The sequence below is a fragment of the Acomys russatus genome, chromosome 13 (genome assembly GCF_903995435.1).
Source record: "Acomys russatus chromosome 13, mAcoRus1.1, whole genome shotgun sequence".
Taxonomy (NCBI): Eukaryota; Metazoa; Chordata; class Mammalia; order Rodentia; family Muridae; genus Acomys; species Acomys russatus.
Window position 1 is genome coordinate 13,819,294 of NC_067149.1, and position 20,064 is coordinate 13,839,357.

Consider the following 20,064-nt stretch of genomic DNA (forward strand, 5'->3'; position numbering starts at 1 on the left):
TCTTAAAAGAAAAAAAATGATCAAACAGATACTAAGCTCTAACACTGTGCATGCGGAAGTGCTTAGAGGTAAAGTGTACAGATGTCTCAAATTTACTTTGAAATTCATACAAGAAGATGCAATGGGTTGATAGATGGATAAATCTAAACTAAAGCAAGTATTATAAGATGTTAATTATAGAATGTAGGTGGTAAATAAATGTGCATGTTGATCATACAATTTTTCCATATGTTAGAAATTTTTCAAAATGAAATGTTAGGAAAAAAATAGTAAACTTTGATCTCCAACTCAAATTACTTTTGCTGAATCTCCTGGGAGAGTCTCATTTGTGGCAGGCAAAATCAACTTCCCTCTTGTGACCACCAGACAGGCACACTCTATGCTACTTAGCAGGGAGTCTGGAATGGTAAACTGGCAAGCATACCCAGAGGGCATACTGGTCTCTAAGGATAAGCCCCCGACAGGAAACTCACATGGGCAAACCCATCAGAGAATGGTTACACTACTTCTAACTGTCAGAGCACCTTCCCTAACTGCTTTCTTGAGTGGGGGGGCGGGGGAAGCACTTCTAAACTTCTAACCAGTACTAAATCCCCTTTAGGGGAGTCTGCTACCAACACCCAAACAGTCCTTAACATTCTTAGGCAGCTTTTCTGCTCTAAGTACAACCAGAAGTACCTTCTAACAAAAACACACACAGCTTTGAATTGCAGCATGGGACAGATTTATGAAATATGGAAGACATTAAAGTATTCGCTTTCTCTCTGAAAATAAAGAGCCCAGACTCATAAACAATGCCTGAAAGGCATTTCAGCAGCTTGATCCACACAGAACATGTTTTACTTTTTGAGACAATCAGGAACTATTGGGTACAGGAAGCCATAAACAACAAGAATCTGGCTTAATAAGGGGGACAGAATAAATGTTTTTTATTGAAATCACTTAGCATTTGTAAAGGGTTTATTTACATGTGACGAGGCTGACCAGATACCACTTGTGCACAGAGCAGCTCTTCTGATGCATGTGAAATCAGCTGCCTTCTCATGACAGTGGCACCAGGCAGGACCCATCTGTCAGTATTTCCATCAACAACTACATTTGCTGGGGTTAATAATTGCTTTTTCCAATTTTCTCCAGACAGAGAAAACCACTTAACTGGTTTTCAACATTCAAGCCTAGCCAAAACTTTTTCATTTGAGGTCCATCAGAAAAGAAGCCTGGGGTCTTCAGAGTGGATTTCCTTAGGTAGTTTCTGTCTTTGAAGTCTGGCAGAAAAAGAATCACAATCGAAAAGCCACCATGAGACTACAACTTAACAAACATGCCATCTGAGAACAGGTAATGCCAAGGGATAGAAGGAAAATTCTCTCTTGAAGTGCTATTGTAACAGTTATCTCAGAATGTACATTCTGTGCAAAACAACCTACTCAGAGGGCCCAGGCCTTCTGGCCAGGGTGCAGCCAGTATCTGGAAAAGTCCAAGTTTCAAAGATAATGACTTAGTGCTCTGTTCTGAGATTCTAGGGTATCTGTGAATCAGATTCTGTAGTCGCATTTATACCACCTATAAAATTAACCAAACTCTCTACTGATATGCAAAGCCTTGACCTCCTGACATAACAACAAGGACTGCTGCTCATTCTGGGGACAAATGACGCTCTGTGCAGTGCATATAAAGAGCACTCACCCCAACTGATGTTATTCACAACAAAATAATGCACACAAGTAAGGAGTGTATATGCTATGTGCACCAAAGTCAAAATCCTAGTTTCCTCCCCAACTTTCAGTTCTGTGTTTTTCTTACGTGGCAGCATTTTGTGAGTAGTCTGGTAAATAATCACTTGGCATCGGCTATTATTTGAATCTTAAATATCCCTCCAAAGGCCTGTGTGTTTAAAGCTTAATCCACACCTTAGTGTGTATACCCATCCCTTACTGAGAAATGGTGCGGGGCCTAGTGTGAGGCCTTAGCATCTTCAGAGGCATCCTGGGACACCAGTCCCTTCCTCCTCTCTGGCTCCACAGCTGGGAAGTAAAGGGTTCTGCTCTGCTGCGAACTGCACTATGGGTGCTCCCTTGCTTCAGACCCAAAAGCAATGAGGCAAACCAACATGGCTAGAATCTCCAAAGCTATGTGCCAAAAGAAACCTTTACTCTTGAAAAGTTAGTTGATTTGCTGTATTGAAAGTGGTTTTGCTCAGATTCTCAGAGGTAAGTTGTTAACTTTGGGGCCCTCTGCGCCCCTCAATACCGCTACCTGCTCAGATTTTCAGAGGTAAGTTGTTAACTTTGGGGCCCTCTGCGCCCCTCAATACCGCTGCCTGTAGAGCCTCATCTCTCACCTTTCACATAGCACAGCTTTCTATGGCATTAAGTTAAAGATGATAGGATGAACATAGACACTGAAATGAATTCCTGTCTTAAATAGTAAAATGAAAACTAAAAAGCCATTATTTTAAAAGGCAACTCCCACAAAAGCAAAAAGGAAAGAAAAAGAATCCACAACAAAATTTTGAAAGCTTAATCAATTAGTGACAAGAAAAAGAAAGTAACCAAGAAAGTCAAGAGGCAGCTGGATCAGCATTCCACTGGAACATAAGGACTCTGGGAGGAAAGACAGAAATAGGAGCCTAGGAGAACTACGCTGATGGTCTGCCGAGGAAGCAGTTAGAGCCTTGCAACCCTCCCACCTTCACCTAGACAGGCACCTGTTCCTCCCCTACCACTGCAGAGGGCTCCAGAGGAGAAGAAAAAAATGAGCATAGGATGTCTGGCATAACTGAGGCAAGGGGTAAATTCTGAAAATGAGAATTCAAAATAATAAGTCACATACTAAATGCTGAGATTTCATCTTTTCTCTCACTCAGAATCCTTAAAATACTGACAAGCAAGAAAAAAGCCATGAGTGCTTTCTTGGAATAATTTGACTAGCTCCTAAAAATCACCAAAAATGATTGACAAAGGAGAAATGGCCAACTATACAGACCATTTGGGGGGCGGGGGATGGGGAAGTAACCTCCACGGCATTAAGAGTTAAGTGGTAAAGCAACTATACTGTCTTGGATCCACTAGAAAACCCACCATATTGCCAAGTATGTACAGAAACTAGGTCCAAACTTATCACAATCTTAAGTTTCAGCAGACTCAGAACCTGAAACTAAAATATGACTCCAAGGAATTTATTTAGCAAAAGACCTCAGGAAAGACTAGAAGGGACATGAGGAAGTAAGGCAGAGGACATCATTATAGGTAAGATATATGTTAGCAGGGAATTTAACTGAGAAAAAAAAAAATGTAAGTCTACAAAGTATTCAAAGAGGTAGACTAAATGCCTCAGGATATTCTGTGCCTTGCTCTGATCTGATGGGCAAGGCAGTTTGGGTTATTTTTCTTTTTTTTTTTTTTTTTTTACACCAACCAGAATTGTTACTGATTGAGAAACACTGGGGAAGTGGGCAGGAGGAGAAAAGAGGTATGCACGTCTCAAAAGAGTGCTTGCCTGGTGTACATGAGACCTTAAGAGTTGATCTCCAGCACCACCAAATTGAGAAAACTGTGGATAGGGGTTTACTCTCTTTCCCAATACACATACAAATACAAAATGCACCTGACTACATGCAGAAATGTCCTGAAGATACTCTGGACAGGGACTAGAGAAATCGCTAGCTGTAAGAACATGTGCTCTTCTTGCAAAAGATCCAGTTAGGTTCTTAGCACACACACCAGGCAGCTCACAACCACCTACAGATCTGCCTCTGTTGCCTCTGGCCTCCACAGGCCCATGTGTTCATGTACATGCGCCCATAGGCACACTAACACAGATACATAATTAAAACTAATAAATCATTTTAACAGAAAAGAGTCTTGGGCACTTAAGGACAATCTACCCAATGTGTACTGAAACATGCAGTGGGGTATACTTAGCACCTCCTTCCAGCTCTGTGTGTCTCAGTAATGTGTTCAACATGAAGTTTATCACAGCAGGAGGACAGAGGAGGGTTATTCAAGCTTAAGTTCCAACTAGTTAAGCGACAAAATTCTAAAGATGCTCTGCCCCCCAAAAAAGTTGCTTTTTCTCAGCATACTTACCTTTTACTTTAAAAGGCAGGGCAGCAAAACCATTGATTACTTCATAAAAACTATGAAATTTTTAACTACAAAAATCGCTAAACAGATATTTTACCCATGGGCTGAAGTTCCAGTTCCTACCAAAAGACTTGAGCGCACAGACATGTAATTGCAACATGGCAAGTTGGCCATATTCCTTTCCCTGTGAATTCCTAATTCAGATGGGGTACAAACGACTTTCTTGGTCAAGATTTAGAGAGCACTGTGAAGTAACACTCAGTCTCTAGTTCACACAAAGCACACTCCCCTGCTGCCTAAGTCTATAGCTTGAGGCAACAGCCAAACACACACTTTCTTTACCTTCCCTCAACCCTGGGTCCATAAGAAGGTGCCAGCCTCTCCTGCCAGACTTCCATATCCTCAGGCTCAGAGGCAGCAAGAATGACTATGGTTTCAGTCCATCCTTGAGGGCTCCAGAACAAAGCACAAAGATAATGTCCTTGCTTAGGGACAGGACCTTAAGAAATGGAGGGTACTGAGCACTCTCTTACAATTTCTATTCCTTTGATTACATACTGATTTAAGGCTTCAGGAACATTATAAACAAAGAAATACATACATGTAAGAACAAAATTTAACAATACTTAGAGGTGCTTAGCCAAATCCATTTCAAAAACACTACCATAAATGAGTCAATTTTAAGAATTAATAAGAAGAAATAAATGATTTCAAACTGTCCAGTCTTGCAACAAAATAATGAAGCAAAGTAAAAATATTCATCATCTACCTGTGTACACAAGAGCTAGCTCAAAGACACTAACTGCACCAAGCCTAGGGAAAGCACCCAAACTACTTTAACTTCATAACTAAGTATAAGACGCGTACAACCTCCAATAGTGAAGTTGTAAATATTTCATGTGTGTGTGTACAAATACACGTCACAAACACTGGGGAAAGGACAACTTCTGGTGCATGTTCTCAGGAGCCCCCCCTCCCCCCGCATTTTGTTTGAAACTAGGCCATTTACTGGCGTGCATATTTGCCAGTTAGGCCAGACTAGCTGGCCATGGGCTTCCAGGGATCTGCCTGACTCTGCATCCCATCTCACTGGAATCACAGCACCAAACTACCAAGCCCACCAGCTGAAGTGGGTTCTGGGGATCCAAGTCCAGGTCCTCCAAGTGCTTTACCAATGGAGCCATCTCCCTAGCCTTGAAATACCCCATAAATATAGATAGATATAGAGATAGCAATATAGACAGATAAAGGTATGACAGAAATGGAGGTAAAGACAGATATAGAGATGGAGATATAGATATATAGAGCTATAGATATGATTATAGATAGATATAGATATGGAAACATAAATATGGAGATATGGCTATAGATATAGAAATGGAGATATATATACATACAGACAGATATAGAGATACAGAGATGGAAATAGAGATATAAAGATAGACATATATGGAAATTTAGATAGATACAGACATGTAGATATATAGGAATGGAAATGGATGTATAGAGCCAAAGATAGATATAGATGTATTATTTAGTAACCTGCTGTACTAATCAAAGATATTGTGAAAAGTGCCAAAAATAAATGTAAATTTTATGTTTATTAAGTTAATAAATAGGTATTTCTCATCAGATGTGGCCTGCCCAAGAGAAAGAAACATTAAGTGCTGTAAAAGTTAGCCTTAAGTGCGAACAGATTATAAACATCAGTCAACTAAAAAGCCACTAGAAAATACCAACATCTGCACTTTTTTAGTGTTTAGCTAGAGTATTAAAGAAGTTCAGTCAAGACAAGCAATATTAATCTTGTTGCTATTTTGTTTCCTTAGCAAACACTCTCATGCAACATAACATAGTGACTTATTTTCAACACATCCTCAAATAGATCTTTGTTAGCTGAAAAAAATAAAGTTAAAAGCAAGATAACTGGTATCCAAATGTCTGTATATTGTCTTCAAACTAAGAGAAACTAAACTATGATGGTCTCCCACACATAAACCAGACTAGTGGGGTCAAACTGTTAAGTAAAGAGAATACTACATAGTTACTGACAAGTTCCAGATCCCATTTATTTCTCTTTTAGAACCTCCACGACACAAAGAAGTACACAGCATCTTTCCCTTTCTTTTCTATTAAAAGTGTTTGACATGTCTACTGAGTAAACTACCCACCTGACACTCTTTTAAAATGATGCTTAGATAGAAATGAGATTGCTAGGACTCAGTGGTTGGCGTTCAGGACATATGTTCTCTACATATCAAATATTCTACAAGAGAGGAAGCTAACTGGAATCTTAGGATCCATGAAGTCACTACTAGTACCCTGGGGCAGGTCCTATCTAACTGAACCCACACAGTGGGAGCAAGAAAACTGGATTATCTACTCACTCAACCCCAAACCACACTTTATAATTTTTATGTCAAAAATATGTTTCTTTAGTGAAATAGAAGCTCTATGATATTCAATAAAAGTTCTAAAATGTCAGAAAGAGCCAGCTTTTCCTCTTTCCATTCCCAGCATATTATTGCACCCATTTAAAAAAGACAAAAAACAAAAAACAGAGAACAGAGGAGGAAGGAAGAAGAGGTAGAAGAGAAGCAATCAGAGGTACAAAAGACACAGGAAACACACAGACATCAACATCTCCCCTGGGAACTGGGATGGATCCTTTCACTTAAGACTTAGGAAAGAGATTTTTGTAAAAGTTCTGAACAATAAAACGTTTGGTTTTTGCAATCAGGATCCACTGTGCATCCAATGACGCTTTTCTTTGCCTGTGAATTGCTGAAGCCACACCTCCCACCTCAAATATGACCCAACTGATAATGTCTTTCAATGACTCCTCAAGTTGTATGAGCTATATGGTTTTCTTTTCGAGTTTGGTTTTGTCTGAGGTTTTTTGCTTTGTTTTTACATCGTGTGTATGTGTCTGTGTGTCTGTGTACAGTGCACTTAGAGAAAGGTATCAGGTCCCCCTAGATATTATGCCATAGGTGGTTGTGAATTGCCCAATGTGGGTGCTGGAAACTGAACTCAGGTTCTTCTACCGAGGACAGTATGTACTCTTAACCACTGAGCCATCTCTCCAGCCCCTGGTTTGAGATTTTTGATACTACTCATCCTTACTCTCCTAAGTTTTCCTAGAAAACCCAAAACAAAACAAAACATAACTCCCTCTAAAGAACTGTTTATCTTAACCTTTTATAAAAGCAGAGATTTCTCAGTAAAGGTAACCTAAACCACTCATTTCTAGGTTGCCTTTTAGGAACTGTTGGGCTATGCCTATGTCATAAATGTGTAATTCTTTCTAAAACGACATCCTGAGCCAACCCTGAACCTAAAGTTCTAGATATACTAGAATAAACTTGACAGATCTCAGCTCCACAACCTGCAAATTGAACCTCAGAGTCTCAGGTCTATTGGCACAGAATCTCACGAATAGCAAATTATAGAAAAGAATCATTGCAAATTATTACTTACAAGTAGGTTTTCCTCTTGTTGTTGTGTAATGATAAGGAAAATGAAAAGAAAAACACCACCACAACAAAGGAGCTACCGAAGAATCAGAGGATCACCTTTCCTTCCACAGGCTTGCATGGTGATAAGACAGGCAGACTGCAGCCCTCCACTTGTCCTGAGCCATTTCTCTGTATGTCATCTGGCAGATGCAGCTGTGGGGCTGCCAATTCACCGTGGAGCCCTCCATTTTAATCAGTATCACATAAAGTTTAACACATGCTTTGAAATATGCACCAGATCCAAAGTTTTGCCTGAAGGTGAGGTTAGATGCTTACTGCAGAAACACATACCATCCCAGCTGCTACTCCACAAGCAATTATCTTTCACCTTTCGCTGAACCAAAAGAACTGTCAACACTAGCACACTGCCAAGCAGGGGAGAGGTTATGGGGTCAAACAGGAAAGAAGCCTGGATGCTCTGACCATCTGTTAATTCTACTGTCGGCACAGAAGAAGCATTCTTTTTAGTACAGATCACAAGAGAAGCATAGACATAAGAGCAGCGTGAGGACACTAAATTTAGAAGGCTTCCCAGTAGTGAATTCAAGAAAAGCCAAGCCTCCTGTGATGCAACAAGTCAGCCCAGTTGAAAAAGATAACTGAGGTCAGAGAACATACACATCAGCACATGGCAACTGTAAAAAGGATCTTACCAAGACTAGCAAAGCAAACTCCATGCACTTGGGAACAAAATGAAAATACTCTTAAAGTTTTTCCTTACACACAAAAGCCAAAAGATATTTGCCAGATAATCTTAAAGAGAAGGAAAAAAAAAAAAAAAAAAAAGAATGGTTTATAGAAGAGAAGGAAGCCCAGAATCAACCAGCCCCTTATACAAACCACATGCACTCTCCTAAAATGTCTACTCTGAACTCTGAAATGTGTGACCATCTTATCTCTTCCACAACTAAAATCACTGTCCTGACCAAGGAATCAAATGCCTCGTGTGCTGCTTACGGGGTGTCTGTGATGGCTGGCCTAGACTCCTGCATTACAGAGCACTCTACGGCTTAGTTCAGAGCAGCAGGAAGAGCATCCTGCTGGTCCTCATGTCAGGGTAGACACTAATCATACACACTAGGACCATAAGCCATGGCATTTGCTACTCTACGTCATTTAGAATCAAGTTCTCTAAAATGGGTTAAGTGGGTCCCAACCTTTATGCAACAACAATTCACTGGTACATACAACTTTTCTTTTTCCTGTTAAATAGAGAAAAAAATACTTTACTAACATTGATGCAATACACTAATATTCATATTCTCCATATCTCTCATGTGTAACACAGGCTTCTCAGGACACACACACTATAGAAAGATCATTAATACAAAACTTTAGACAGTAAGACATTTGCTAATTTCTTTCTACTTATTATGACGTGGGGGGAAAATCACCAATCATGTTGAAAACTAAGGGAAGACTGAAGTGGGACGAACTGACAGAACAAAGACATAAGCCCAGGCAGAACTGGAAGCAACAATGCCAACTGGGGAAACTGCCCCACTGCAAGACTGGAATTACAACAACGAAGAATGCAGGGCGCACAGGCTAAGGAAAAAGTATGTGCCAAGCCAACAGCTCTACGGAGCCGCCCTCAGTGTCACTATGACATGGGTTAAGAGAGGGACAAAGGGGAACGATTTCTTCACTTTGAATCTTTGAATAAAGCAGATGCCCTTTTAGGTCACTGAATAATATTAGAATCTAAATGGACGGAAGTTTCAAGTCTTAGTTATTTTTCCATTGCTGTGATAAAGACCTCATGACTACGACAGTTTATAAAAGAGGCTAAGGTAGCAGAGTGAAAGCATGGTAACAGGCAGCTAGAGCAGCAGCTGTAAATTCGCATTTTGATCCACAGGTAGAAGTAGACACCATGCTGGGAATGGAATGAGTATTTTGAAATCCAAAGTCCACTCCAAGTAACACAGCTCCTACAACAAGCCCACATCTCCTAATCTTCCCCAACTAGTCCCTCCAACTGCAGACCAAGAACCCAAACACATGAGCCTATGCGGGCCATTCTTATTCAAACGGCCAGAGCTTTCTTCTACTAGCCCCAGCAGTTTCAACTCAAAATCAGATAGTCTTCTGTTGTTCCTTTGTCCTCCATTTCCTCTGTGCTATTGTGTAACAGGTATAAGGAGAAAAAAATGACAAAAGTGCAGGAAAGCCAGGTTTGCTGACCTGCATTTGTAACCTTAAAACACAGGAGACTGAGTCAGGAGAATCACAAGTTCAAAGCCAGTTTAAATCAGTGAGATCCTATACTGAGAGACGGGAGAATGAGGACAGAGAGAGAGAGGGAGATGGGAAAGGGAGGGAAGGAAAGGGGGGAGGGGTCACAGCTAAGCCAAAGTCTATATATATAACTTTATCCAATGTTGCCACTGCACGTGCTCACATGCACATACGCACGCGTGCACGCGCACACGCACAAAGAAAAGACAGTGTGCTCAACTTACACACAGACACCTATGTACCTGACAACTGAACTAGCCAACTCAGAGGTTTACAAGCATCTTGAACTGGTTTATCAGTGTGTTTGTGACACACTAACGGTGTGAAATTGAACTCAAGGTAGTCATAACTTTATCCAGCCTTTTCTACCATGTTCTTTTCACAAATCATGAGGAAACTAAAGAAAAGGAGTATCTCAAACTGTCACTGAGTCTGATACTGACAGTAGATTCTGGTCCTCTACATGGCTCCCACAATGTAACTGAGTATATTTCAGAGACTACAGAAATTCCCAAATGTCACATGAAAACTGCATGTGTCCATGATAGATTTTCTAAAGAGAGAGCTAATGACTTTATAGCGTCCTGAAAAGCAAATGTCCCTGAAATGTCGAGGATACTGCTACAGAAGTATTCTCTTCTGCAATGTTCAAAGAACAAACCACTTACTTCCTTTCCAATCATGTTGACTTCCCACTGCTATGGCAGAAGGTGGTCTACAAAGACCGGCCACTTTGATTTCTACAAGTACTATTTTCTCTATTTTTAAACAGATCCTTAGCATCGCTTTAGCTTTGAATGAGCATACACATGTGTGTAATGTGTGTGTGTGTGTATCTGTAGGTTTATATGCACATACAATTGTGCATGTAAAAACCAGAAGTTGACACCAGGTATCTTCTTCAGGCACTTTCCACCTTAATTTTTGAGACAGGGTCTCCACTGAACCTGGAGCTCACTAACTCACTAGATTACCTGGGTAGCAAGCTCTCGGGATCCCGCGGCATCCACCTCCCTGGTAATGCCCAGGTAATACATGAATGCTAGGAATCTAAGCTCATGTCCTCACATTTGTGTGGCAGGTACTTTGCTAACTACAACATCTCTCCACTCCCTGCTAATCACACTCGGAATCCCCGAGTACCTTGACTGGCTATGAATTTAAAAATCATCCCCCTCTCTCTGACATGCACACTGTACATATATAATTTTAATTTTTTAAAAGAAACACATAATTGGATAAGTACCAAAATCATGTACTTTATGAGATAAATATTCTTGGCCAGGTTAATTTCAGTTGCCAGACCCATTCATTAACTGACAGGAAGATTTATTTACTTTTAAAAGTCTGTCCTGCCTTTACCAAATTATATGCCAAAATCATAAATACAAAAATCTAAATGAATAGAAAATAAATCTAATAACACGTGACCACCTGTTTTGGCTCCAAAGGGTTTACTCTGTAGCTGTTCTACTTAGAATCCAGCACAAAGGACGTTTCAACAACATTCTTTGCATGATGGTCATTTCACAGCCTGTGTAAACTCAGTGGGGAATACTACCCCAGAACTAAATCTAAAGATGCTCCACACAACAAATCAAAGGTTCGTTTTGTTATAGTCAAGGCTTAGCCATCAAAGTCAAAGGTTAAAAGAATCATGGTGACCACTAATCCTTTCCCAAGGTCAATTCTGAAAACAGTTACTAAAGGCCCAGCCCTCCCCAGGGCCTATAGGCAGCTAATGGTTGCCAGGGAAGGGAACAAGATTCTCTTCAGTGTTGTAACCACTGGTGAGGTACTCATGACCCTGTCAACAACTTTAATGAATATCAAAGCAGACGGGGGACTAGTTGGGAAAAGGAAGGAGATTAATGAGAATGGAAGGCAACAGGAGAGAGTACAGGCAACTGAGTATAATCAAAACACATTTAATGCATGCATGGAAATGTCATAAGGGAATCTACTATTATATATAGTTAATATATCCTAATAAAAGCAATTTTCAAAAGTTACTAAAAAAAATTCCTAGATAGCTTCTCTTTTATAGACCACCAGCTCCTTTTTTATTTTATATTTTTATTGAAAAAAATATCATATAATCTGATAACACTTTTCCCTCCTCCAACTCACAAGTTAGACAACAAAAACAGAAAGAAAATAAAACAAAGGAAAGAAACACACACACAAAACTACCACAAAAACAGAAAAATGGAAAAGAGAAACTAAGGACCAATAAGGCATATATATGCCCAAAGAAATATGAGAGAAAAAGTCTACAAAAGTACCACAGAGTTCATTTTGTCTCAGCCAATTACTCCTGAATATGGGGCCTATCCTGAACTATGGTTAATATAACTAATGAAAAAAGTAATTTCTCCTTTGCAAGTAAAGTAGCAACAGTAGATACAACAGAACTGAAAACACATATGAACCCACAAGGACTATAGCAGATGCACAGGTCCAGAAGACACTGTTTCCTCTGCGTTATCCATCATCTCTGGCTCTTACACTCTTTCTCCCTCCTCTTTTGCATAGATCCCTAAGAGGAGGGGTTTGAGGAAAACATCCCATTTAGGACTATTGGTCCCAAAGTCTCTTACTTTCTGCACATTGTCCATTTGTGGGTCTCTGAGTTAGTTCTTTTCTATTTCAAGAAGCCTTCTCTGATGACAGCTGAGCAAAGCAGAATATCATTAGAAGTTATTTTGTTGCTGTGTTCCTTTAGCAGAGTAATAGTGTTTGGTTTCCCCTAGGCCCATAACCTATCTAGTCTCAGGTTCTTGGTCACCTGAGCAGTATTAAGTCTTTGTACCATCTCAAGGAGTGGGTCTTACTCAAACCAGAGAGTGGTTATTTACTCCACTATTTGCACCCCTATTATACCAGGGTGTCTTGCAGAAAGATCACTGTTGCAGGTTGTAGGGTTGATAGCTGAGTTGGCAATTGCCTTTCCTCTCTAGTAGCGTGCAGCACACTTCTGGTAGCATGAACACTAGTCAGTAGGGGTGACGCCTCTAACTTCTCCATGTTCAACCAGACACTTAAGTGTTATCTTCAGTAATAGGGCCTTACCATCAGTTTGTAGAAAGTAACCAATAGCCTTGCTCTAATAGACTAGGATGGGCGGGGTCTCCACTGGGTACCTTTAGCCAGTGACTCAACTGGATGTAACCCATTCCTAGAACTGGAGGTGTCAGCTGGCGGAATAAAATTTTCAGCTGAGGCACTGTCTTCCCCATTATTTGGTCGCTCCATTTAGATTCCTTCCGTGCATGTATTTTTTTCTCTTTTAATAATAAAATGAAACAAAAACTAATGCACTGGAATTGAACAAAAACAAATAGAAGGGAAAGAACCCAAGAGAAGGCATCAGCGTCAGAGAACCACTATTCACACGCTCAGGGATCCCATAAAAACCCATGGGTGCAGAGGACAGCTTCTCTCCTCTAACGTCAGCTACTCTACCACACAATTTGCCAAAGAAAGACAAGACAGAATTTCAAAAGTAACTAAATCTTTCTCTCAGTTAAAGGGCCTCACAATTGAAGCCAGCCTAACAAAGAATGTTTGTTTACCTCACAAATTCCATTCAGGCCGATGAAGCCTAAGGCAAACTAATCAAAATAATAAATACAAAAATGTCTACTCCTCTACACAATTAATTCCATAACAAGAGTTTCAGAAATCAGTTTTAAAATCAAGATAGCAGACAAGTAACAAAGAAGTTGTTTTAAGTACTTTTTAAAAAATCAGCTCAAGTTACAACACGTGATTATAAAAACACATGCATTGTTTTAGCCAAGAAATAGGAAAGAAGAGCATCAACAGAAATTGGCTGGATAAAGCCCAAAGCTTTCTCCTTTAGGGAAGGGGTGAGTGTGTTCAATTCACAGGAGAAGGAGTAAAGATACACAGCTACTGACCAGCAGCTCCCAAATTGGTTACACTGACCAAAATCCTCATAGGCATAAAGAAAGGTTTCATTTCTCAGGCCTCCATATCACTGAGTTTTCTTTTGAGCCCATGGGGCATGGCTACAAGTAATAACCTGTGACACACCTCCTTGCTGCTTAAAAACTACCCTTGGTCTTGGCTCCTCTATTGTAATCTTCCAAAGCATATGAGAGATGAAGAGAAACATGATGAGAATATTCTAGGTCCCCAAACCAACATTACGAGATACAAGAATTACAAATCATCACAAATGAAAAATAAGTCACTTCTCCCACTTTTCCAACATCCATTAATTCACACAAATATACAGTAAACATGTGCTTTGTACAAAGCCTGTAGTGATTTCTATTATATCATTTTCACATTCAAGGAACCACATAAGACTGGAAAGCACATAAACTGAATAGGCAGATTCAGTTCTCAAAGAAAAGATGTAATCAATAAACGTTTGGAAAAATATTCAACAACCTTAGCCATCAAGAATGTAAATTAGCCAGGCCTGGTGGTACACATCTTTAATCCCAGCACTTGGGAGGCAGAAGCAGATCTCTGTGAATCTGAGGCCAGACTGGTCTCAATAATTAGTTCCAGGATAGCCAGTACTTTGTAGAGAGACCCTGCAACAACAACAATAGAAGAAGAAGGAAAAAATAGAAAAAGCCAAAGCAAAATAAGAAAGCAAGTTATAAATGTTTTATGGTTCTCTCTTGATCCAGTTAGAATGGCTACCAACAAGAAAACAATGACAAATGCTGGTGAAGATAAGGAGAAGTCCTTACAAAACACTAACAGAAATATGAACTTGTATGGCCACTCTGCAAATCAGATTGGAGTGTTCTCAAACTATTGAAAGTAAACTACAATATGGCACAAGCATACACTTCTAGGTATACACCCAAAGGACTATATATCAGCATGCTACAGAGACATCTGCATGTCAATATTTACTACTGTACTACTCATAACAGCCAAAAAAAACTGGAACCAGCCTAACACCAATAAATGGATGGATAAAGAAAAATACACAATGGAATGTTATGCAACCATGACTAAAATCATGACATTAAATGAAATAAACCAGATCTAAAAAGGCAAATATCACCTTTTCTTTAATGCATAATTTAAATTTTAAATCCTATATGCACCTGTGTGCATGTATGTGTACATGTACATGTGTATTTGAGTGTGTGTATGTGTATGTGTCTGTGCATGTAAGAAAGAGATGAATCATGAGAGAAAGAGTTCTTTTTTTTATTTTATTTTATTAATTTATTCATATTACATCTCAATGGTTATCCCATCCCTTGTATCCTCCCATTCCACCCTCCCTCCCATTTTCCCCTTACTCCTCTCCCCTATGACTGTGACTGAGGGAGACCTCCTCCTCCTGTATATGCTCATAGGGTATCAAGTCTCTTCTTGGTAGCCTGCTATCCTTCCTCTGAGTGCCTCCAGGTCTCCCTATTCAGGGGACATGGTCAAATATGAGGCACCAGAGTACGTGTGAAAGTCAGACCCCACTCTCCACTCAACTGTGGAGAATGCCCTGTCCATTGGCTAGATCTGGGTAGGGGTTTGAAGTTTACGGCCTGTATTGTCCTTGGCTGGTGCCATAGTTTGAGCAGGACCCCTGGGCCTAAATCGGCCTATCATAATGTTCTACTTGTAGGTTTCTAGGACCCTCAGGATCCTTCTACTTTGCCATTCTCCCATGCTTCTCTCATCTAGAGTCCCAATAGGATGTCCTCCCCTCTGTCCCAGTTTCCTGGTAAGTGAAGGCTTTCGTGGGACATGCCCCTTGGGCTAGTATGCAGAAATAAGTGAGTATATACCATTTGAGTCTTTCTGCTTCTGGGTTAACTCACTCATTATGATCATTTCTAGCTCAATCCATTTGTCCACAAATTTCGGGAATTCCTTGTTTTTAATAGCTGAGTAGTATTCCATAGTGTATATGTACCACAGTTTCTTTATCCATTCTCCTACTGAGGGACACTTAGGCTGTTTCCATGTTCTGGCTATTATGAATAAGGCTGCTATGAACATGGTTGAGCAAATGCTCTTGTGTGCTGGAGCATCTTCTGGGTATATTCCAAGGAGTGGAATAGCTGGGTCTTGAGGAAGCCCTATTCCCAGTTTTCTGAGATAGCACCAGATAGATTTCCAAAGTGGCTGTACTAGTTTGCATTCCTACCAGCAATGAAGGAGTGTTCTGAGAGAAAGAGTTCTTAAGTGAGTTAGAAAATAGAAGAATGGAATACACGTGATGAAAAACCAGAAGGGAGAGCTGAGGGGGAAAATGGAAATAAGCCACACAATGGTAAGAGCACAGAGAATAACAGTGGGGGAGGGGCACACACGAGAACAAAGGATAGTAACACATATAAGAAGATGCCTTTAAGAAACCAATTATTGGTGGAGCATGGTGGCACACATCTTTAACCCCAGCACTGATGAAGTGGAGGCAGGTGGCCCTCTTGAGTTAGAGGCCAGCCTGGTCAACAGAACAAGTTCCAGGACAGCCAGGAATACACAGAGAAACCCTGTCTCGAAAATCAAAAAGGAAGAAAGGAAGTAAGGAAGGAAGGACGGACGGACGGAAGGAAGGAAGGAAGGAAGGAAGGAAGGAGCAAGCAATTATTTGTATTGAAACAGAAAAATATTTTGGAAAGCACACATATGGAGCCAGACTGGTCTATATACCAAGTACCAGGCTAGCCAGGACTTTATTAGTGAGGACTTTATCTTAAAACACAAAACTAACAACAACCACATGCATAGGATAGCAATTCTAGCATTAAAGGCCATTTCTAATATGAAAACTTTTTATATTTAGTTAAAAGTACTGAACTCATAAAAGATTCCTTTGCTGTTTCTTTGTGGAATAAAAATAAACCACCTACAGAGCATTCATATACATAAAATAAATAAATAAATCTTTAAAAAAATAAACCAGCTAACAACAGTTTACAAAGACTACATGCCATGGTCAACATACCCATTCCAACTTGATCTAAATTCTACTACAGGGTCTGAGCTTGACAGGTTGCTCTTTCCTTCCCTAGGCATTCACTAAAGAATGAAACCAGCTAATCTCAAATTAAATGAAGTGATAATATTCATAACAGAACTCTCTTTCAGCAAAGGCAAGTAAATTTGTCTAGCAGAGGCCTGGAAAGACAACCTTTAGAAAGCCAGCTTCCAGCTGGGTGTGACAGCGTGTGCCTGCAAGTCCAGCACTAAGAATTGGTGGCACAGACCTGCAGTTACAACACTCAAGAGGCTGAGACAAGACCAACTATAGCCTACACACAGCACTTTTTAAAGTATAAGAGCAATAAAATATAAAAGGAGATTTTTTTTTTAATCTTAGGAAAATAATTGGCAAATCTCTTCTGTCAGATAGACATCTGAACTAATGCTATTAATGCTAGCTGAGCCCTAAAATAATGCTTCCAGATGTAATCTTCTGTGCCTTGTTCCCCACAATATAATACAAATCTACTTGACAATACTTGTTTACAAAACCATAAAACGCTTTACATAGAATTAAAACCATGCCATAGGCTACATCATCAATAATGTCAATGTGACTTATATTTCAGTAAGAAGTGTCACTGCAAATCATTACTGTTCTTCATTCACAGTGACAAAAGGCATTCCTCATGGTGTTAGGGCTTGGAGATGAAGACATTCAAAGAAAAAATATTCCTAACACATTTGATGTATTTAGGGACTGTAAGTACATCCCTTTCTGCAGTCATAACCCACAATCTATATGGATCTTTCTGTCACTAACACCCATCAATATCAGAAACATTTAAGCATGGCATGACACCTTCCTAACAGCAAACAATCAACCAAAGGTACATGCAACACAATTCATGTTGCTAACTACAAAGAAAGCTTTAAAGACTTTAGACTTCAAATACTATACAAAGTCAAGCTGAATTCTCTACAGTTTCTGACAAAAACGATCACCATCAGTCATTGTCAGCTCAACAGTCACAGAGTGAACAACACAGTTCATCACTCTGTTAAGAAAATAACATTCCCATCTATAAAGGACTTTCGTAAAATTATAAGAAGTAATTAAGACAAGGAGAAATCTGTGCTTATCCGAGTATTTGCAAAACCAATGAGCCAACCTGTAACAAGCCAAAGACCTACTTGCTTCATGGCAGTCTCTCCGATTTTGTCTGAATGTTTGCGGATGCTCTCCAAAAAGTCTTTGAGGTCAGACATGGAAACATCTTTTATCTCCTCCCGAAGCTTCGGGATGTTGTCCACCATCACCTTGCAGAATCGATAGTGGCTCACTTGAGGCAGATAGGTGTGCTCCAGATGTTCCAGAGTCTTCAGAGCAGGATAATGCCTACAAGAGAAATCAGCCACCTGAGCTGACCTTACTCTTCCTTAGGGAGACAAATACATTACTCAAAAAAATTCCAACCTCAATTAGCTCTCACTATAAATTTATACTAAAGCACATGCAGGGTAATATTTTAATGAAAACTCCTTAACTATTAAAAATTAACATATGCTTTAAAGACTAATAAAATAAATCAAGAGTCCAAAGAATGAATAAGTATGAATGCCAAATGAAATTATTTATACATAATTTTTAAATTATCTCAATATCAAAATGAAACACCTCAAGAAGACTTCTAATGAAGACAGAGAAGAGCTTGGAAAATCATGTGCATGTGTTTGTCAGTTTGTGTTGTGTATATGTGCCCATTTATACGACAAACGTATCCAAATCAATCCCAAACAATCATTTCCTAATTTCATGGAAATTAATGAAACTCCTCCACAGAAGTGCTGCTACCAGCCTTGCCCAGGGCACTTCCATATTACCTTACCTGCAGTTCCCCTGGGCCTGATCATTAGTCATAGCAAGCCTTATGAAAACCAGCAGCCCAACTGCCATTAAGACAAGACATATTTAGAGCAAAGGATGGAAAATATACAAAGTGGTAAAGTAAATAAATATAGGTGCTGAAATGGAAAGATAAATTAACATTTTTATAATTTTTAATTTCTTTGAAAAAAATAGTATCTGTAAAATAATAATTTAACAGGATACATTTGAGTTCATAAAATATATGGAGAAATCCTGTCTTGAAAACAAACAAACAAAAAAAAAAGGTTGGTTTTATTTTTTGTTTGTTTGTTTAATTTCTTATTGTGTGTATGTAGATATGATGCAGGTATGTACCACAGTGCATATGTGGAGGGCTGGGGAGAACTTGGGGGAGTCAGTTCTCTCCTTCCACATTTGCATGACTTCTAGGTATGGAACTCATATTTATGCAACAGAATTCTACCCACTGAGCCATCTCTCCGGTCCCAGTGGATCTAAAGCCCTCTAAAGGCCTCCATGAGCACCAGACACTCTTCTGGTACACAAACATACTTGCAGACAAAAGACCCATAAACTAATAAAATAAATAAATCTAACTTTTAAATAATACTAAGCACTGACCATTGTAAGGTGGTATAGGGTAGGTAAGAAAACGCAGCTGCTTTGAGAAGCAGTCAACTGGTTTCACAAAACAGCAGAGCACAGACTATACAGCATGAGCCAGCAATTCCACTCAGAGGTGTATTCCCAACATAACTTAGGGAGTACTGCCCACAGAAAAACTGACAAGTATCTATAGCTTTATTCATCATACCTAAAAAGTGAAAATAACCAAATGTTCATCAAATGATAAAAAATAAAATATAGTTCGTCCACACAGTGTAAAGGCACCCCTATGAAAAGGAGTGTAGTACTGATTCACACCAAAGCTTTCAGGGGGAATCCTGAAACCACTGTAAAAAGGAGAAGCCAAACATAAAAGGCCATGTACTGTGTGGCCCCATTTGTAGAAGATATTCACAACATGCAAACATATAGATAAAAGAAAAGTGGCGGCTTCCCAGAGCAGGGGAAAGAAGAATGAGAATAAGGTTTCTGTTTAAGGTGACTGCCACCATGTGCCGTCCAGCAGGGAAGGCAGTGGCCTAGCCCTGTGGGTGTTCTCAGACGGCACTGCCATGTGTACATAAAACGGTGGACGTCATGGTGCTGGGAAACCAACAAGTATCTAAATAAACTCTTTCAGAAATACCGTATTTCTGAGAGAATTCACAGTTTTAACACTAATCAAAAAAGAAAAGAAAAAGAAAAGACAGAGAAGACCTCAGATCTATATAAACAAATTAAAGTGTTAGTCATTTAAAGTATATAGGTAAGACTTTTAAATCTTACTTTTAAA

At 39.6% G+C, this 20,064-nt stretch overlaps 1 protein-coding gene across 1 annotated transcript in view; it reads right to left on the reverse strand.

Annotated features, from left to right (window-relative positions):
* Exoc6b (exocyst complex component 6B) overlaps positions 1-20,064 on the reverse strand; it is a 440,601-nt gene that overhangs the window by 340,666 nt on the left and 79,871 nt on the right. Inside the window, exon 6 of the mRNA XM_051154822.1 lies at positions 17,969-18,173. Within this exon, the coding sequence (XP_051010779.1) occupies positions 17,969-18,173 (205 nt within the window). The remainder of the gene's footprint in view (positions 1-17,968; positions 18,174-20,064) is intronic.